Source organism: Chanodichthys erythropterus, chromosome 16, assembly GCF_024489055.1.
Source record: "Chanodichthys erythropterus isolate Z2021 chromosome 16, ASM2448905v1, whole genome shotgun sequence".
Classification (NCBI taxonomy): Eukaryota; Metazoa; Chordata; class Actinopteri; order Cypriniformes; family Xenocyprididae; genus Chanodichthys; species Chanodichthys erythropterus.
This window is the reverse complement of record NC_090236.1, coordinates 17,736,042-17,752,892: the sequence shown is the minus strand read 5'-3', so window position 1 is coordinate 17,752,892 and position 16,851 is coordinate 17,736,042. Positions and strand designations below refer to the sequence as shown.

Sequence of the window (16,851 nt, the reverse complement as noted above, 5' to 3'; positions counted from 1 at the left end):
TTTATCAACACAAGCCATCCAGCATTTAATGATATTCTAAAATTGATCTATCTTACTACAGTGTGCAATAGTGTCTCACAGCAGCCACCGAGCGAACGCACAGAGTAAAGTTATAACATAATTTTCAACACACTCAAATGTATCTATTATGATAAACAGAGCTGCGTTACCTCATACTCATGACCGGAAAAGTGGAAGCAAGCGCCGGCAACAGTGGCATAATAAAAGTTCCGCTGCTCACGGCATGTGTTGCGCAATCGCTCCAGCGGCCTCTTTCAGCTCCCACAACACTCGCTCCTGCTCTGCTTCATACTACAGTAACGTTAATAGTCGCATCCATGAAAATGATTTCTTCCTGAGTCCTATCCCGATTATTTCTTCCAGCTGTGATGTGAAGACCACATGCCCCAAGATTCCGTGCTCAAACTTGGGGTCATCAAGCTACACCTTTGTTTTGAATAGGCGTCTAGCGGACAGAAAATATTACATATTGCATCTTTAATGTGATTCCAGAAGATTCCATTCCAGAAAGGAGCAAGAAACATTAATTTAATTTACATCTTGATTTGTGTGTTGAGCATTTGAATGAAGTTAATCCTTATATTTTTAAGTTATTCTGTGGCCCACTTGGAAGTTTAGTGGGGGCCCACTGGTAGAACATCTGCTTTAATAAGTCGATCCTAGTGGATTTTCTGATGTTCACACAATGAAATGCTTTGAAGTGTGCTCTGTTACATTACTTATCATACTCTGTTATTTAGGGTTTTACTCCTTTATTAGGCATATCAGGAGGAGCCAGCCTAACCTGCACTTACTATATTTGAGTTCCCAGATAACCTCATTACGCACAAATGAGTCATGAAGGGTTGTAGCGTGTGTGATGACATTAGTGGTGAGTGACTCCTCCATGAGCAAGAGCTTTTCCCTCTCATTTTATGATCGTAATGACTATGAACATTCTTCAAAAAAAATCTATTAGCCTCTTTGTTTGTGCCAGCTCAAACCACTGGTCTGGATTTGCTGTGTAGAGAAACAGGTCTTTTATAGTCTTTCTAGAGAGAGGAAAATAGAATCTAGTAGTTAAACTGACATGGGTAGTAATGGAAAATGATGTTTTCTAACCATTTTAGTGCTTTTTTTCAGGTCTGACACCACCCCATCTGTCTGTTTTCTGTCTCGTCTTTTATATGCATGGTCAAATCACATTAGACGCTCACCAGGAGGCTTCAGTGGAGTGTGAATAAGGGGTGCGTGTAAGACTCTCCTCAGGTGCCTCTCATTTCTCAAGCAAAGCTAATGTCAGCAGTGCAAAATCTTATTCTCTCGTCATTCAGATCACACTAATTGCACATGGCATTGATTGTGTGGACTGGAGGAGCTGGTGTGGTCTTTTTAATATGAAATATCTGCACTGTAAAAATGATATTTGTAGTAAATAAAAGAGAGATTTTTGGAGTTTGCTTTCCAAGAAAATTCTCTTTCTACTTCAAAAGAAAGTGTTACTCTTCTTTGAAATTCTTTGTCAAATTATACTAGCAGTTTTAGAGTGAAAATCCTGTTTCAAAGTAAATCCCACACCAATGTCTTTTCAGTGTCTCTGTTTTTACAAAAATGCTGTTTTCTCCTTCAAGGACAGGCTTTTTGGAAGTGTTCTGGCTGTAATAAATCTGAAATTGTGGCCTTTATACTAGACGTATCCTCTTGCACGGCTTTAGCATAATGGAGGCAATTGAGAAATTTGATATGGTGTAATCTAATTTTTCACACTTCAAGCTTACATTTGACTTTAGTACTACACTAATTATTGAGTAATGCAGACGATGGTAGTAGCCAGCGCTCCCTTCAGTGTTCTGTGAAGCCCCCAGCTGAAATGAGGTGTTTTTGCTGCTACCTTGCAGATTTTGTGGAGTTCACTGGTCCCATATCAATTTATCATGTTCTGTAAGCGCCGGTCTTTAGACTGACTGCTTCATTATTCATACCCAGGCTCTAAAATTAACTTTTTGCCACACCTGCCAATGGCTGGTGAATTGAGAGAATTAACCAGTAAATGTTATTTTGAGATTTTAAACAATTAAAGGGAAAGGTCAGAAATTGTCATCAATTACTCAAGTTATTCCAAACCCATAAAACTTTTGTTCATCTATGAAACATATTTTATAATCTTTGAAGAGATTTGAAATGAAACCTGAGATTTCTGTCCCTCCATTTACAGTCCATTCCAGTGTTAGCATGTTGAGTTCATAAGATTGAAAATTAATCATTACTGTTTGATGAACAGATTTAATTTAAGCATTTATTCATAAACAATGTACATAGAACATGTTAAATATGGTAAACAAGCCGAAATGTGCTTGTGAGAACCAATGAGGTTTGCAAAAACAAGTGCAGCTTGTTCTCATATATCAAGCAAGCACATTTGAGCTTCTGTTTACAACTTTTATTGTGCTGCATGTGTGTTGATCAATGTTTATATGTGAATAAAAGCCTACATTTAAATGTTAGATTTAATATTTAGAATTAGTAAAATAATTTGTAAAACATTGCAGCTCATTGCGTCACACAAGATTCACATCTATCGATGAACCGCTATCACAAAAATGTGAAGGCTTCTCAATTATTTGGCTTGGAAACTTTTGGATAAAAATGAAAATTGATAAATGTTTAAAAGGAAAATTTCATCCAAGGAAAATATTTGACACTTAAGGCCTAGGTATACTTTATGTTCCCGCGTTCCGCTGTCTCGCACAGATGAGCGTTCAAGCCTTTCAACCCCAAATGGAACACGGACATGGGAGGTATACTTTGTCAGTGAGTCAGATTATTATAATGTATACATCACGTAAATTTGTTCAACTTATATTTTGGTGCTTTATGAATGTTAATTTTGGACCCTGGTAAAAGGTTTCTGTGGAGCACTGACTGTTTCATTTTAGATACCCAATATGATCAGTCTTTCAAGACTGAAGGTTTGTGTTGTAGTGGCCATTGTTGGAAAGCACTTTTATAGCTCACATAAGAGGCAGCTTAAATACAGACCATCCCCCTTCACATCTGCAGCTTTAGCAATGCACCAGGGAAAGCCTAGCCAGCACATGTGTGATAAGTAGATTGATAGCTTGTGGGAAACTCTCAGATAACATCTGAATATCAAACATATTTATAGACTATTAGGTAACAGTAGATCATAGTCTGCCCGTTGGTTGTTATTCTTCCTTTGGTGTATGTTTGATTCTGTTTTACCAAACCCAAAGATTGTGAGAGCAAGAGAGGAACTTGATGTTCCTTTGAAATTGCGCACATTAAAGGCCCACTGAAGTGTCTTGGAACGCACAGCATTATTCAATGTGTTGACGTAATTTCCACTGAAACTGGAAGACAGTGCAGAGCATATCGAACAGCTCCTCCCCTTTTTAAACAATAGCCAATAATATTTATATCACAGCTTGGCCAGAGCTGTTGAACTCAGTAAAACCTCATTTAGTGCCCCATATAGTATATGCCACTCATCATGTAGAAAATGGTAAATGTGTGAACAAGTGACCGATTTTAGCCATAGCTTCAGCATCTATTTATAATGTAGGGGTCGGGACACTTTATATTCTACAGAGCATTTGATTGGACAGAAAATCTGATGAGAAGTGCAGCTTGATGTCATCAAAATCGTTTATTCATATTGGTGGAAGTGAGAGACTAAGACTTATATCTTCTAAATACAAATTGTCGTCATTTTCCAAGCAACAGAACTAACGAGCAGCACCTTGAGCTGTTTATTTCCCGTTTTGTCTGAATGCCAGGGTATGGCAAATGCCATACTTTGCCATACGTAAGCGCTTCCCCTGAGCAGAATCCTCTGCCGACTGGTCACTCCCGCTTATATTCAGCTGGATTTGCGGTAGTGGCAATTCCCTTTCACCATCTGTGTTATGATTTCAACAAATAACTTTTGGGCGAATGCAGACAACTTTATTATTTATGAGCCCCAACATCCAGCCACGCAAGAAAAACATGCAATCTACCTGAGAGGAGATGTGTTCAAGTCATCTATCATTATTGTAAGTTAGGCTAAATAGAGAATTTATTATTTTATTAAAAAAAACAAAAAAAAAAAAAAACAGTATTTCTTTTAACTGTCACGCACGGGATGCTGCAAAATAAGGCAGTGCAACAGTCAAACGTGTCTGTCTAGCACGTTTACATAGAAAAATAATGGAAAAGAGTGTCATTATACTGTCCCCTACTTTCCTATAAAGAACCATTATTTCCCTTTGCTGAAGTTGAGGAAGATCAGTGTTTGTGCTACAGACATGAATGATACTTTAAATTGCATTTTGTTGAGGGTTGTTCTATTTTTTGTTTTGTTTTGTTTTTTTGTTTTGAAACTGTAGACTTTCTTTGAAAGAGGGATTTGAGACATGGACGGGATTTTTGACTTGAACCAGTAAAGAATCACATAGCAGCACCTTGGCATTGTGGGGGCAACTTTGCACAGGCAAACATCACACATACTTTCTTCAGAGATCCAGTTCATATTTTTCACTAGCAAAAAAAGCTATAAATAAAAATGTCTGTCACCTTTTCCTGCTCCATCTCAATCTCAATCCATCTCAATGCACTGGAGGAGCATCCTACAAACAGTTTAGCTCACATCTTTAAACTGCAGCTAAAATGTTTCTTTTACTTTATTTTTCCATATTTGGCCCTTTAGTCCATAATGTATTTATAATTTTGATAAATCACCTTAATGTGCGTTTTTTTTTTTTTTTTTTTAATATGACACTGAAATGAAATTATCTAGCTGGATAACAAATGGAAGCTTTTACCGAAATGCCAAGAATGATTTGTGCTCATCCCCGAAGCATTAGTTAGGATGAGTTGAAAATTATAATCAGATCACTGTATGTCACTGTGTGCAGCCAAAATGTGTTTATGAATTCATAGCTGTCATAAGTTATAATAATAGCTGGGACACTTTCAGGTATTTTTGTTTTAAAACACAATAAATGGTCGTAAATTGCTGTACTTTTTTCTCTTTTTCTTAAACTAACTTAAATTTAAATAATCTATTTCAGACAAATAAATATCTTAAAAATAAAATGTATCATTGGCAGGGCAACTAAAAATCTTGACTCTTTTTTTCTAATTATAAACTGTAAGAATAATCTCAATTATTCTCTCGTTGTGTCCCTCAGGTGCCCACATTCTGCTGCTGAGGAGAGAGCACCACGATGAGGAGACAGTAGGCACCCACCATAGTATGGCCGCGTCCCGCTCTTCGCGCGTCACAAGATCATCAGTGGGGATAAATGGATTGGATGAGAACTTTTGTGGTCGAACCCTCAGGAACCGCAGCATCGCCCAGCCAGAAGAGAGCTCTCCGCCTCCTGTGCCCAGAGCTCGCTCACCGAAGAAGAAGCAGGACTGTCAACAGCACCAGCAAACCGGAGCACAGGTCGGAAAGGTAGCCGAGAGCAAGGCGGAGGGTGAGCCCTTGCCCGCCTACGGAAAACGGGGCTTGCCAAGCTCCGAGAAGGACGAGTCGGACAACTGCGAGCGTCCGAGGGCCGGGGGTGGGCCGGAAGCCTCCCCCGCCCTGAAGAGGGCCAAACGCTGCCCTCGCTCAGGTGAATCGCAGGGGGTAGAGGAGGAACATTCTCTCAAACCGGAGAGCCCTAATCCCGCTGCACCGAAGGAAAACGATGAAGGCGCCAAATCGAACGCGTCCACGGCCCCTCAGCTCAGCCTCGATAAAGAGGCGGAGCAGACAGAGGACAGCCCGGCGGAGGAGATCATCCTTCCGCAACAGGCTGGTGAGAACATCAAGGCCACCAATGGCATCACCGAACTCCATAAGGAGGACTCAGAAGTTGCAGCCTTAACCGTGGAGCTCTGTGCCTCCCCTGCAACTCTCAACAACAGTCCTTCACTGTTAAATGGCAGCCAGGCTGCGCCCTCATCCCCTGACCCTATTGTGCCTTGTAGATCCCCTCATCCCAAGCAAGCCAATGAGTCCGACAGCCCTCAGATTGACTGTGAGAGGAATTGCACACCCGAGGAAGCTGCCGAGGCTGTGCTGTCCCAGGAACCCGAGATGGAGGTAGAGGTGGACGTCGTGGGGGACGCCGGGCAGGCTCAGGACGAGCTCGCGAGAGAAGAGAGCACCAATGGTGGCTTTCAAGCTGAGCCGCAGGACCCTTCTGACAACTGCTCGAATATCTCAGGCGAAATGGCGATGCTGGCTGCCTCCCAGCTGCCCACAGAGCCCCCCTCCTTCACAGAGCCTCAAGAACACCGATATACCCTGAGGACTTCACCACGCCGCGCTGCCTTTGGTAGTGGGCTCAGAGCCAGCTCCCCCAAACCCAGTTCCCCGCACATAGACAATGGTTCGCTGAAGGAGGAGGCCATGCCGGTTCCTCTTTTTTCAGAGGACACCAGCCATAAAGACCCTCCCCATGATGCACTGGGGCTTTCTAGCGAGGCAGACAGTGAACTCTCAGAGAAAGCAGGCGTCAGTGGAGAGGTCGGAGTGTCGGATAGCAGAGTGTCGAGATCCACCAAAGAGCTGCTGGCCGCTCAGGCTGAGGAAGATGAGGAGGAAGAGGAGGATCCAGATGTCTACTATTTTGAGTCTGATCACTTGGCTCTCAAACACAACAAAGAGTATGTTCAGGTTTATGCTATCATATCTGAAGTCATTATTGTTTTCATAATTGTGGTCAACAAAGGTGCACTTTGTCTTTATGCACTTTTGTTTTAATTCATTTATGGTGTTTGCTTTGAAAGCACCATTGTTCATTGTTCCTCATATTGTTCCTGATTTTGAAAAAAACCCAAACCCAAAGTATTAAACTTTTTAGATCTGAAGAATTAAAATGACATATTTTCGCAACAGACATGAATCTTGCAGCTTGTGGAGCCAACTGAAAGATTGTCAAATCCTGTAGGCTTGAGGTGCGGTCACATTTCATACATTTTGTGGGTAAAAAAGGTCTATTATCTATTGTCAGCAGTGTAACAATGTATAAAACACAGCTCTCGCACAAGTCATTTTCAAACCAAGCAATTTTCTGACCAATTCAAACCCATTGCAGAATCTCCTTCGGGAAATCTTTCACCTTTACGCAAATTTCCCACATGAATTCCTATTGAAATGACTGGATTTTGCTTGTGAAAATTCACAGAACGGTGGCAAATGTGACTGCACGTTTAGATTTAACTGCTCAGGTTCATCCTTTCTAAAAAAAAAAAAAAAAACTCCTACAACACCCTAGCAACCACATAGCACAGCTCCAGAGCCATAATAACAGTATGGTAACCATTCTCAGCACATTAGCGGCATACTGATGGGTTTTGAGAGGGCAAATACCACTTGTACTTTTCAGGTCTTAATATTTATTTTCCAGATTCAGTGTATTTTGTATTCTCATACATCAAATTCCTTATAATATAGAGGTTTGCTTTAAAAGTAGTAGAGGTTTGCTTTAAAAGTAGTAGCATGTTGTAGTGCTTTAGCTTCTGTGGTTGTCTAAACTCAGCAGTTTTTTTTTTTTTTTTTTTTTTGATTTAGTCTTTTGTCTTTTTAGTTTTCAAAGTGTTTGTGCTTTGTAATTTGAAGACAGGAATGTTGTCCCAGATAAGCATCTTAGTGTTGTCCTGCTTAACTCTGCATACTTGTTTTCTGTAGCGTAATAGTCGACTGTGCTAGCAGAAAATGAGCAACAGCTGCTGTAATCTCCATGACGGTGGTAGGTAATAAGCGAGGGGAAGCCTGCTGCTGGTGGACAGGTTGTCCTGGGTTGTGCTCATTCAGCGTGTGCCCATCTCACAGTGTGAGTGCAGGGATCAGGAGCAGCCAACTGGATTGGCTTGTCGGTCAATAGAAATTAAAAGAGAATGGCATCAGTTTATGAGGCCTGTCTGAATTATTTATTTCCTTTTGTTATATCATTAAATCATTCTCTTTTCCTATATGGCATCGCTTTTCTCCTCCATTTTAATTAGGATTTATTGTGTGCTTGACATTCAAATTATAGATATATTTATGCAAATTTGTACTTTTTTGAATAATCAGATAAGGGTTGTTGCTGTTGCTGTTGTTGCTTGTCTGTGCAAAAATGGTGACCACAATGGCAGGGAATTGCGGTTCCCAGGCTGTTGATTAAGTGTTCAGAGTGTTTTTGTTTTGTTTTGTTTTTCAAAGCATTGCTGGTTGATTCCTAGGACATTGCTAGTGTTTTGTTGGTCGCAAGGTAGTTGGTTAGTGTAAGTGTATGGCGAAACGGTATCAGGCAATAATGGTGGTCTGATCGTTTAGAAAAGTATCATCAGATTTGAGGTCTCCACTAGATGTAGTATGTGAAGATTTCCTTAAAGCACCACAAACAAGGACACAATAACACAAAACACGCAATAAGCTCATACGTGCCTTATATTAGCTACTAAGCTAGAAAGATGTGTGGAAGTTTATTGAGAGTAGTTTTAGTACAGAATCCCGGTCTGTGGTTATTAAGTACAGGTTAAATGGCACAGTACGAAGCCCATATCACCGTATGTTTGTTTAGTTTTTGTCTGTTAATAGTGATCTAGTCTATGCTTTTCAGATGGTTGACCCATAGGTGGCAGTGAAATGCCAGCCATATGTCAGTTTTGTGCTCATTGCCATCCTTGGCTGCTTTCCTCAACCTGCAGTGCTACATGCCTATCTTTATTGTGCATCTGAATCGAGAGGCTGTTAACAGCTTCTCTGCAGTCCAAGTTAATAGACAGCAAGGAAATTGAAGAAAAACTAGTCAGCTGCCCTCAAGTAAGGCAAATCAAATGGAGCAAGTCTTCTAAATGAATTCTTTTTGAGATTAAATGCTTGCTGTCATCAATTGGTTTTCATTCATGCCATGTTAGGCTAGATTGATTATACAAGGTCTGTTGAGCTTCTGAATAAGATTACTTCTAAGCAGTAGACAGAATCTCCCGCTGAGAAGAGCATCTTTGTCTAATTTGCTGTTTTCCCCTCTTTGCCTTTTTTTCACGTTCCTATTTGTGGATCCTATTTTCCTGAGGGCGCGCATGGAAAAGGTCAAAGCTCTGTAGCGCTCAGGCAGCGTCATCTTCATAACTAACCAGATGAATCTAGAAAAGCTCTTTCAGATGTGAGCTTCTGAATCCCAAATCATACATTAGAGGCACAAAATTGTGTTTTCTTTTTTGTTTGAGCTGTTTGGCAACTATTATGTAACATGAACCTAGTGCAGAACAATAGTGATTGTTGGCTTGTTCTACCTCTATATCCAATGTATTACAATATTACAATCATACATCAGTGTTGGCAAAGATATTTGATAAAAATAAACATTTTTAACAATATATATATATCAATGACTAGCAATAACTCTTTACAAAAAGGCTAGCTAGCATCTACTGAAGAAGGGCTTTTTAAGGCTAAATCTGCAATCTTGTTGCCCACTGAAGTGTTTTTGTATTATCATTTAATTGAAGTATTACGTTATGCTTTGTTGTTAATGATCTGTTTAATTTTTCAAAGTTTCTTGTTTATTTCTGGGAAAAACATGCATTGGGAAAAAAATATTTAGTTTGATCTCCTGAGGTCGGCCATCAGTATTTGAATTTTAAAAATCTTTCCCTAAAAGTGTTAAACAATTAAAAAATGAGCTTTCCATGATTCACAACTAGTTCATCTATCTCCCCGTGGAAGCACAAAGCCTGGTTCCTGCATGAAGCTGTCAGTCATCACCCACCCACCTTATGGCGAACAGGAAATATTTCTATTTATAGAATATATATTTCTATGGGAACCGTTTACATGGACTTTCTTTAGAAAAGCTTGTGGTTGTGCTGTACAAAAATTTAATAATGAATGAATAACTGCTGAAAGTTTGATGGCCAGATGCATAGCATCAGCTATTAATAATGTACAAAGCTTCTCCTCTGTTCTTACACGTTAGTTATCAGAGGTTGCTCCAGACCATCAGCGTACTGGAGGCCCAGCGAACCCAAGCCATCCTGGACCTAGAGACACTGGCACGGCATCAGAAGGAAGCCCTGTCAGACCCTATCGCCTTTGTGGACCAGCTGCAGAAACAGGTACATAAATTTCCTCCAGGCCTTCCATTGCTCTTGTCTGAAATGGCTGTTATATTCTGGTATGTAATGCTTTATGTCATCTTTCTCGTTACAGGTGGAGATGGGTTTGCCTCGCCCCCAGAGAGTGGTCCAGCTTCCGGACATTGCGTGGGACCAATACACCTCAGGCCGTGGCGACTTTGAAAGGGAGTTCTGTGACAAGAAGCGTAAAACACGGCGGTTGCAGTTAATTTTTGACAAAGGTGTGTACCAGTTGTAAAAGATTTTGTTTGTACGCGTATGTGTGTGTGTGCGTGCGTACGTGGGTTTTTTTTTTTTTTTTTTATGGATGGGCCTTGGGTCCAATGAGTAGATAATAGAAGACCTAATAGAAGACCAAAAATACATTTAAAGGGTTAGTTCAACCAAAAATGAAAATTATGTCATTAATGATTCACCCTCATGTCGTTCCAAACCCGTAAGACATCCATTCATCTTCGGAACACAGTTTAAGATATTTTATATTTAGTCCGAGAGCTTTCTGTCCCTCCATTGAAAATGTATGTACATTAGACTGTCCATGTCCAGAAAGGTAATAAAAACATCATCAAAGTAGTCCATGTGACATCAGTGGGTTAATTAGAATTTGTTGATGCATCAAATACATTTTGGTCCAAAAATAACAAAAACTACGACTTTATTCAGCATTTTCTTCTCTTCCGGAATCCTTTCCATTGAATTGATTCCATTGAATTCTTTTATCTGTCGGTGTTGGTAATGCACTTTTACATCGCCGTGGTTGTTTTGGGTGATTAGGACATCCACGACATGCGCACTTACGCACCATTTTAAAAAATATAACAATTCCAAAAATACAAACAATGTAGAATAGCTTGAATACAGCGTGCGTCTCCCTCAGACTGTAAACGAAGCTTGGGTACACTAGATAACACGTCAGCAGTGTCTTACATCAGCAGCGTCACTGCGGAGTCGTGAACCACACTCTGGAGCAGAAGGGGGCAGTAATAGACCAATAAGCTGGATGAAACCGCCGTAAAACAGGAAAGAAGAAGAAGAAGAAACGAATTGACAACAGACCCGGAAGAGAATACAATGCTGAATAAAATCGTAGTTTTTGTTATTTTTGGACCAAAATGTATTTTCGATGCTTCAAAATGTCGCGGATGTCCTAATCGCCAAAAACAACCAAGGCGACGTAAAAAATGCATTACCAACGCCAACAGATGAAAGGATTCAATGGAATCAGTTCAATGGAAAGGATTCCGGAAGAGAAGACCATGCTAAATAAAGTTGTAGTTTTTGCTATTTTTAGACCAAAATGTATTTTCGATGCTTCAGCAAATTCTAACTAACCCACTGATGTCACATGGACTATATTGATGATGTTTTTATTACCTTTCTGGACATGGACAGTATACCATACATATACGTTTTCAATGGAGGGACAAAAACCTCTCAGACTAAATCTAAAATATCTTAAACTGTGTTCCGAAGATGAACGGAGGTCTTACAGGTTTGGAACGACATGAGGGTGAGTCTTTAATGACAGAATTTTCATTTTTGGGTGAACTAGCTCTTTAAAAATGGGTTGCATGATTAATCGAAATAAAATAAAACTAAATTGTAATATGGATTAATGTGACAATCAAATCCTTTACAATTGCCAGCATAAAAGTTGAAAGGTTTAACATTTGAAAATGAAGAAATTAAAACTATAAAAACAATAATTGTTTTTCTTAAATACACAATTTTTTACAGTAAATTTTGGTGCATACAGTCAGACAACTAATACAGTCAGTAACAGGTGATCCACACTCCAATCCAGAAGGGGGCGCGCACGCGCGGTAATGCAATGCTTTTTGCTAACCACCACAACAGGAAAAAGAGCATAAGACACGATCTATGCACCAACCTGAAACAAGAGTTTAGATGGCATGCAAGAGTTTGCTAGTAGCCTATATGCTGAGTTTTGATAAATTTTTGGGATGCACTCCACAAGCTTCACGGAAAGGAAACTGGGACAGAAGAAAGCGGCATCCTCTTTGTTTTCTTTATTTTAAAGAAGGCACAATGTTTTTTTTTTTGTTTTTTTTTTACGTGAGTGTAGAGTGTACACAAATAAAATCAGACCCTTTACAGTTTTGAATGATGTCTTATCTGTTATAAGACAAAATCATTTGGCATTGTGAAGATTTGTTTCGTGGAAGTCTCACTACTACAGTACAGTGATGAAATATGCATGTCCTGGAAATGGGAATCCTCAGGTGCCGCTTCACTCCCTTTCTCCTTGTGAAAAGGTGAAGTAGGCTCAGATGTGGACACCTCTTTTTCTCCTTCTCCCTCATCTTTCCGTGACTTCTTGAAAAAGCGTAAAATATTGAACTTTGTGTCTGCCACTGTCACCGCATGTTAATGAACTCTGGTGCACAAAGAAAATGACAGTGTAGGCTACACACAACATGTTAATCAAACCAAAAAAAATGTCGTTTTGAATTTTACTGTGCAGCATTGGTCAATTTATCAATTAGAGTTCTGTGTACTGTTACACCCCTAGTAGTAGTAGATAATAAAATAACTATTATTATATTTATTACTTTATAGTCATATTGAAATAGACTTTTTTTTAAGCCAAAATGTGCTGCCCTACAAAGAAGCAAAGTTTTTTTTTTTTTTTTTTTTTTCCCAAAATTTTAAATTGCCCCAAATAATAAATCGTAATAAGGTCAGATTATGCAGCCCTATAAAACAACCATTGTATTTTACCATGCAGCATTGCTCAATTTATCAATTAGAGTTTTGTGTACTGTTACAACCATAGTAATAATAATAATTAACCATTATTATTAATATTATCATTAATGTTATATTGAAATAGACCTTTTTTTGGCCAAATTGTGCAGCCCTACAAAGAAGCAAAAAAGTTTTTTCCTCCAAATTTTATAAGAGTAAGAGTAAGTAAATAAATTTTTTATAAATTTTTATTTACAAATAATATATCATAATTATATCAGATCGTGCAGCTCAAATTCACACCTACAACGACTGGAATAATATATAAAAAATGAATAAATAAATATTAAATATTAAAGTTCATATTAAATATTAAAGTGATATTTTTGTTGGGTGATATTGTTCATTTAAAGTTCATTATGATATTTCTGTAAATGTCAGGGTGATGTAGAAATATTTTAACAAAACTGCTTTATTTGTATTTATTTATTTACTGGATTAATATTTGAAAAACATTTTTCTCTATGCAAAGGTCATCTGTTGTTAACAACAAATGGAAACGTGCAAAAAAAAAAAGTAAAGCGGCAAATTTGTCATAGAGATTTTGATAATTTAGTGGGGAATTTGACACTAGATTTTTAAAAGATTTTCCATTTTGCTTATCATTCTTTATTATTGTGGCCCCCCCTCAGCATAGGGAAGTGTTCAACTCAATGGTGGCTCTGGGGTTTTCTGTTCAATGGCAAATGCAAGGAATTATGCTGAAGTTAAAACGCTCATTGTCTTTCTGTAGTTGGGTTGCCTGCTCGACCAAAAAGTCCTGTGGATTCCAAGAAGGAGGGAGATTCCTCATCCGTCTACTCCTCCTCGCTGCCGTCAAGTGACGGTCCAGAACACAGCATGTCCAGTAGCAGAACTCAGGTAATCTCAGATCAAGTCTTCGTACTTACCGTCATTTGTATTCTGTCACCATTTACAGCTGTCTTGACTCTATGAACCTGCATGTTGTGTTTTGTAGACGAAAACATGGGTTTACAGATTCACTTTTATGCTTTGTTCATTTTTTCCCCATGACCCACGGTTTCACCATGTTTCATCACACACTGCTGCATCTGATACATAATAAGATCAAGACCTAACATTTAACTTGACGTTGTTTCTTGTTCTATATGTGCTTGAGCCCTAGGACATGAACTCGGATGTGCTCTGCATGCACATCGTCCCTGAGAGCACAATATCTCCATCCATATTCATTCTCCTTTAACATTTCAACATGAAATGCACCTCAAGCATGCTGATGACAAATGACTGTAAAAACACAGCGTCTCTCAATGTCTTTTTTTTCTTGGTCTGCTTTATGGTGGTGCTGTATTTAGACAAACTAGCTTCGTCTGCAGGTTCACATCAGTCAGTTCTTTCCATCTCTCTTGTTCATGTATGCAGCCCATGTAGAGAAAAGACGGTATCTATGGAAACCAGTAGGAGAATTTTTTCCTTCCCATTGATATAGAATGTGTATATATGTTAACTTTATGAATAAAGCACTTCTATTGGTGTCTCAGTAGATCAGGAAATCTTAACAGATCTCATCTTTCTAATCCAAAAGCCAATAGAGTGCATCAGTGCCTGCTCACTTTTTCAGAGGTGTTTGTTCTGGAAGTATTTTTCATTCATTTTTCCCATAGGGATTTTTTTTTTAAAAAGTCGCTTAAGCGTTATAAGCCGTGAACCAAACCAAACAGCTGTGAGGTGAATGACAACATTACAAACTTTGATTTGAAACAAAAATATTTGAAAATCAGACAAAAAGAAATGATGAAGACATATAGAACTATTCATTTAAGAACTAGTTTATTGCAAAAAAAAAAAAAAGCATTTATTTGAAATTCCTGTTGAATGTTCATGTAATGACTGATTGTGTTTGTACAGTTGATCAGAGGGAGGCTGTGCAACCAGAACAAACCTGACACCTTCAACCAGCTGTGGACCGTTGAGGAGCAGGTATGAAACTCTTAGAAAGCTACGTACGTTCAAATTAGTGGACTGAAGCTAATTGTTGTATATTAGATTGTACAGTTTACTATACAGTTTTGTGTAGCTCTTGAGCTGTAAAGTTTGGCTTCACATCTCATATGTGAATCTTGTAGAAAAAGTTGGAGCAGCTGCTTTTGAAGTTCCCACCAGAGGAGGTGGAGTCTAAACGCTGGCAGAAGATCGCAGATGAACTTGGTAACAGAACTGCCAAACAGGTGTGAATTCAGGCCCTACTCTACACCGTCACCTTCTCTGAAGATGATCTTCTCTTGGCTTTGATGGGCATTCTAGTCTCTAGTCACCTTTTCACTGCTGAGTAAAGCAGTCATCCAATAAATATCCTTACAGCTCCATTTAATGGTGACAGTGTTCCTGCGGGTCCTTAAAAAGTCTTAAAATGTCTTAAATTCAGTTTTATCAAATTTAAGGCCATAAAAAGTCTTAAATACCTTTAAATGGTATAACAAAAGTCTTAAAGGAATAGTTTCACCAAAAAATGAAAATTTGATGTTTATCTGCTTACCCCCAGGGGATCCAAGATGTAGGTGACTGTTTCTTCAGTCGAACACAAATGATGATTTTTAACTCCAACCGTTGCAATCTGTCAGTCATATAATGCATGTCAATGGGAACTTCATCTATAAGAGTAAAAAAAAAAAAAACATGCACAGACAAATCCAAATTAAACCCTGCGGCTCGTGACGACACATTGATGTCCTAAGACACAAAACGATCGGTTTGTGCAAGAAACTGACCTGTATTTGTCTTTTTTTACCTCTAATATATTATTTATATAATTTTTTACCACTATGTCCAACAGCATCCAGTGTGTGAGGTCTGAATGCACTCTGATGCCGGAAGTGATCGCTCGCGCTCGTTGACATATACACGCGAGAGATCACTTCCGGCATCAGAGCGCGTTTTCAGACCTAACCAACCAGATGCTCAAGCCAGTTGGACATAGTATTTATACCATTTTTACCTCTAATACACCACTGTTTGGTTTCTCGCACAAATCGAGCATTTTGCGTCTTAGGAGATCAATGTGTCGCCACGAGCCACAGGGTTTAATTTGGATTTGTCTGTGCATGTTTTTTTTTTATATTACAGATGGAATTCCCATTGAAATGCATTATACGGCTGACAGACGGCAACGGTTGCAGTTAAAAATCATCATTTGTGTTCTACTGAAGAAACAAAGTCACCTACATCTTGGATGCACTGGGGGTAAGTAGATAAACATAAAATTTTCATATTTGGGTGAACTATCCCTTTAATTATAATTTCAAGAGGTCTTAACTTTGGGGATGGAAAAACAGGATTTGCGATATGGCTTAATGTGATGATTAAACAAGGGTATAATTTCTTTAAATAAATATGAATGTATCTCTGAACTAACTGGCTCCAGAAAAGTTATGATTACATTTTCATTTCATCTTACCTCCATTTAATGCTTAATAAAGTAGAATTTATAAGCACAACACTGTATTTCTGCCATTCCATAAGCACCACCTACTGCCAGAGAATGAATTTGCATTTTCAATCAGCCTGTCTGCTGTTTATGTTCAGACCAATAATCGACCCATATTTTTATGCAGCATAAACGCAGTTGAACGACAAGCAGCTAATGTGCATTCTGAAAATCTAAATTATTATATTACTTTAAAATGCATAATAATTAACCATTTTAATAAATACTTTTTACTCATCCCTTTTCTTAAACCATGGTTTAAATGCTGAAATGTGTGGTTTATCATTTGTATTTGAACTGTAAATCATGTTTTTACAGTCATTTTACAGTTTAATATCTTAGCATAGACATTGCCCTGCAATGCTCATTCGGTATTCATTTTATTTTTGCAGGCTTAAAAAGCCTTAAATTTGATTTTAAAAACCCTGCAGATACCCAGTTGTCTTTTTCACTAATCTTATAAGAGTCTGAACATCTAAAAGCCATGGTAGGGAAGCTTAGCCAAGGAAATTAAG

The 16,851-nt window shown here is 38.6% G+C and overlaps 1 protein-coding gene across 4 annotated transcripts in view; it reads left to right on the top strand.

The window, feature by feature from the left end:
• Nucleotides 1-16,851, top strand: part of zzz3 (zinc finger, ZZ-type containing 3) — a 28,941-nt gene that overhangs the window by 5,706 nt on the left and 6,384 nt on the right. The window contains exons 1-7 of one of the 4 annotated variants that reach the window (XM_067362589.1): nucleotides 712-892; nucleotides 5,193-6,663; nucleotides 9,963-10,101; nucleotides 10,196-10,343; nucleotides 13,625-13,752; nucleotides 14,761-14,832; nucleotides 14,979-15,080. In XM_067362589.1, the coding sequence (XP_067218690.1) occupies nucleotides 859-892; nucleotides 5,193-6,663; nucleotides 9,963-10,101; nucleotides 10,196-10,343; nucleotides 13,625-13,752; nucleotides 14,761-14,832; nucleotides 14,979-15,080 (2,094 nt within the window). In that variant the 5' untranslated portion in view covers nucleotides 712-858. Of the gene's footprint in view, nucleotides 1-711; nucleotides 893-1,143; nucleotides 1,248-3,858; nucleotides 4,056-5,192; nucleotides 6,664-9,962; nucleotides 10,102-10,195; nucleotides 10,344-13,624; nucleotides 13,753-14,760; nucleotides 14,833-14,978; nucleotides 15,081-16,851 lie in introns of those variants that run through there. The other 3 variants (XM_067362591.1, XM_067362592.1, XM_067362590.1) reach the window with 3 other exon arrangements.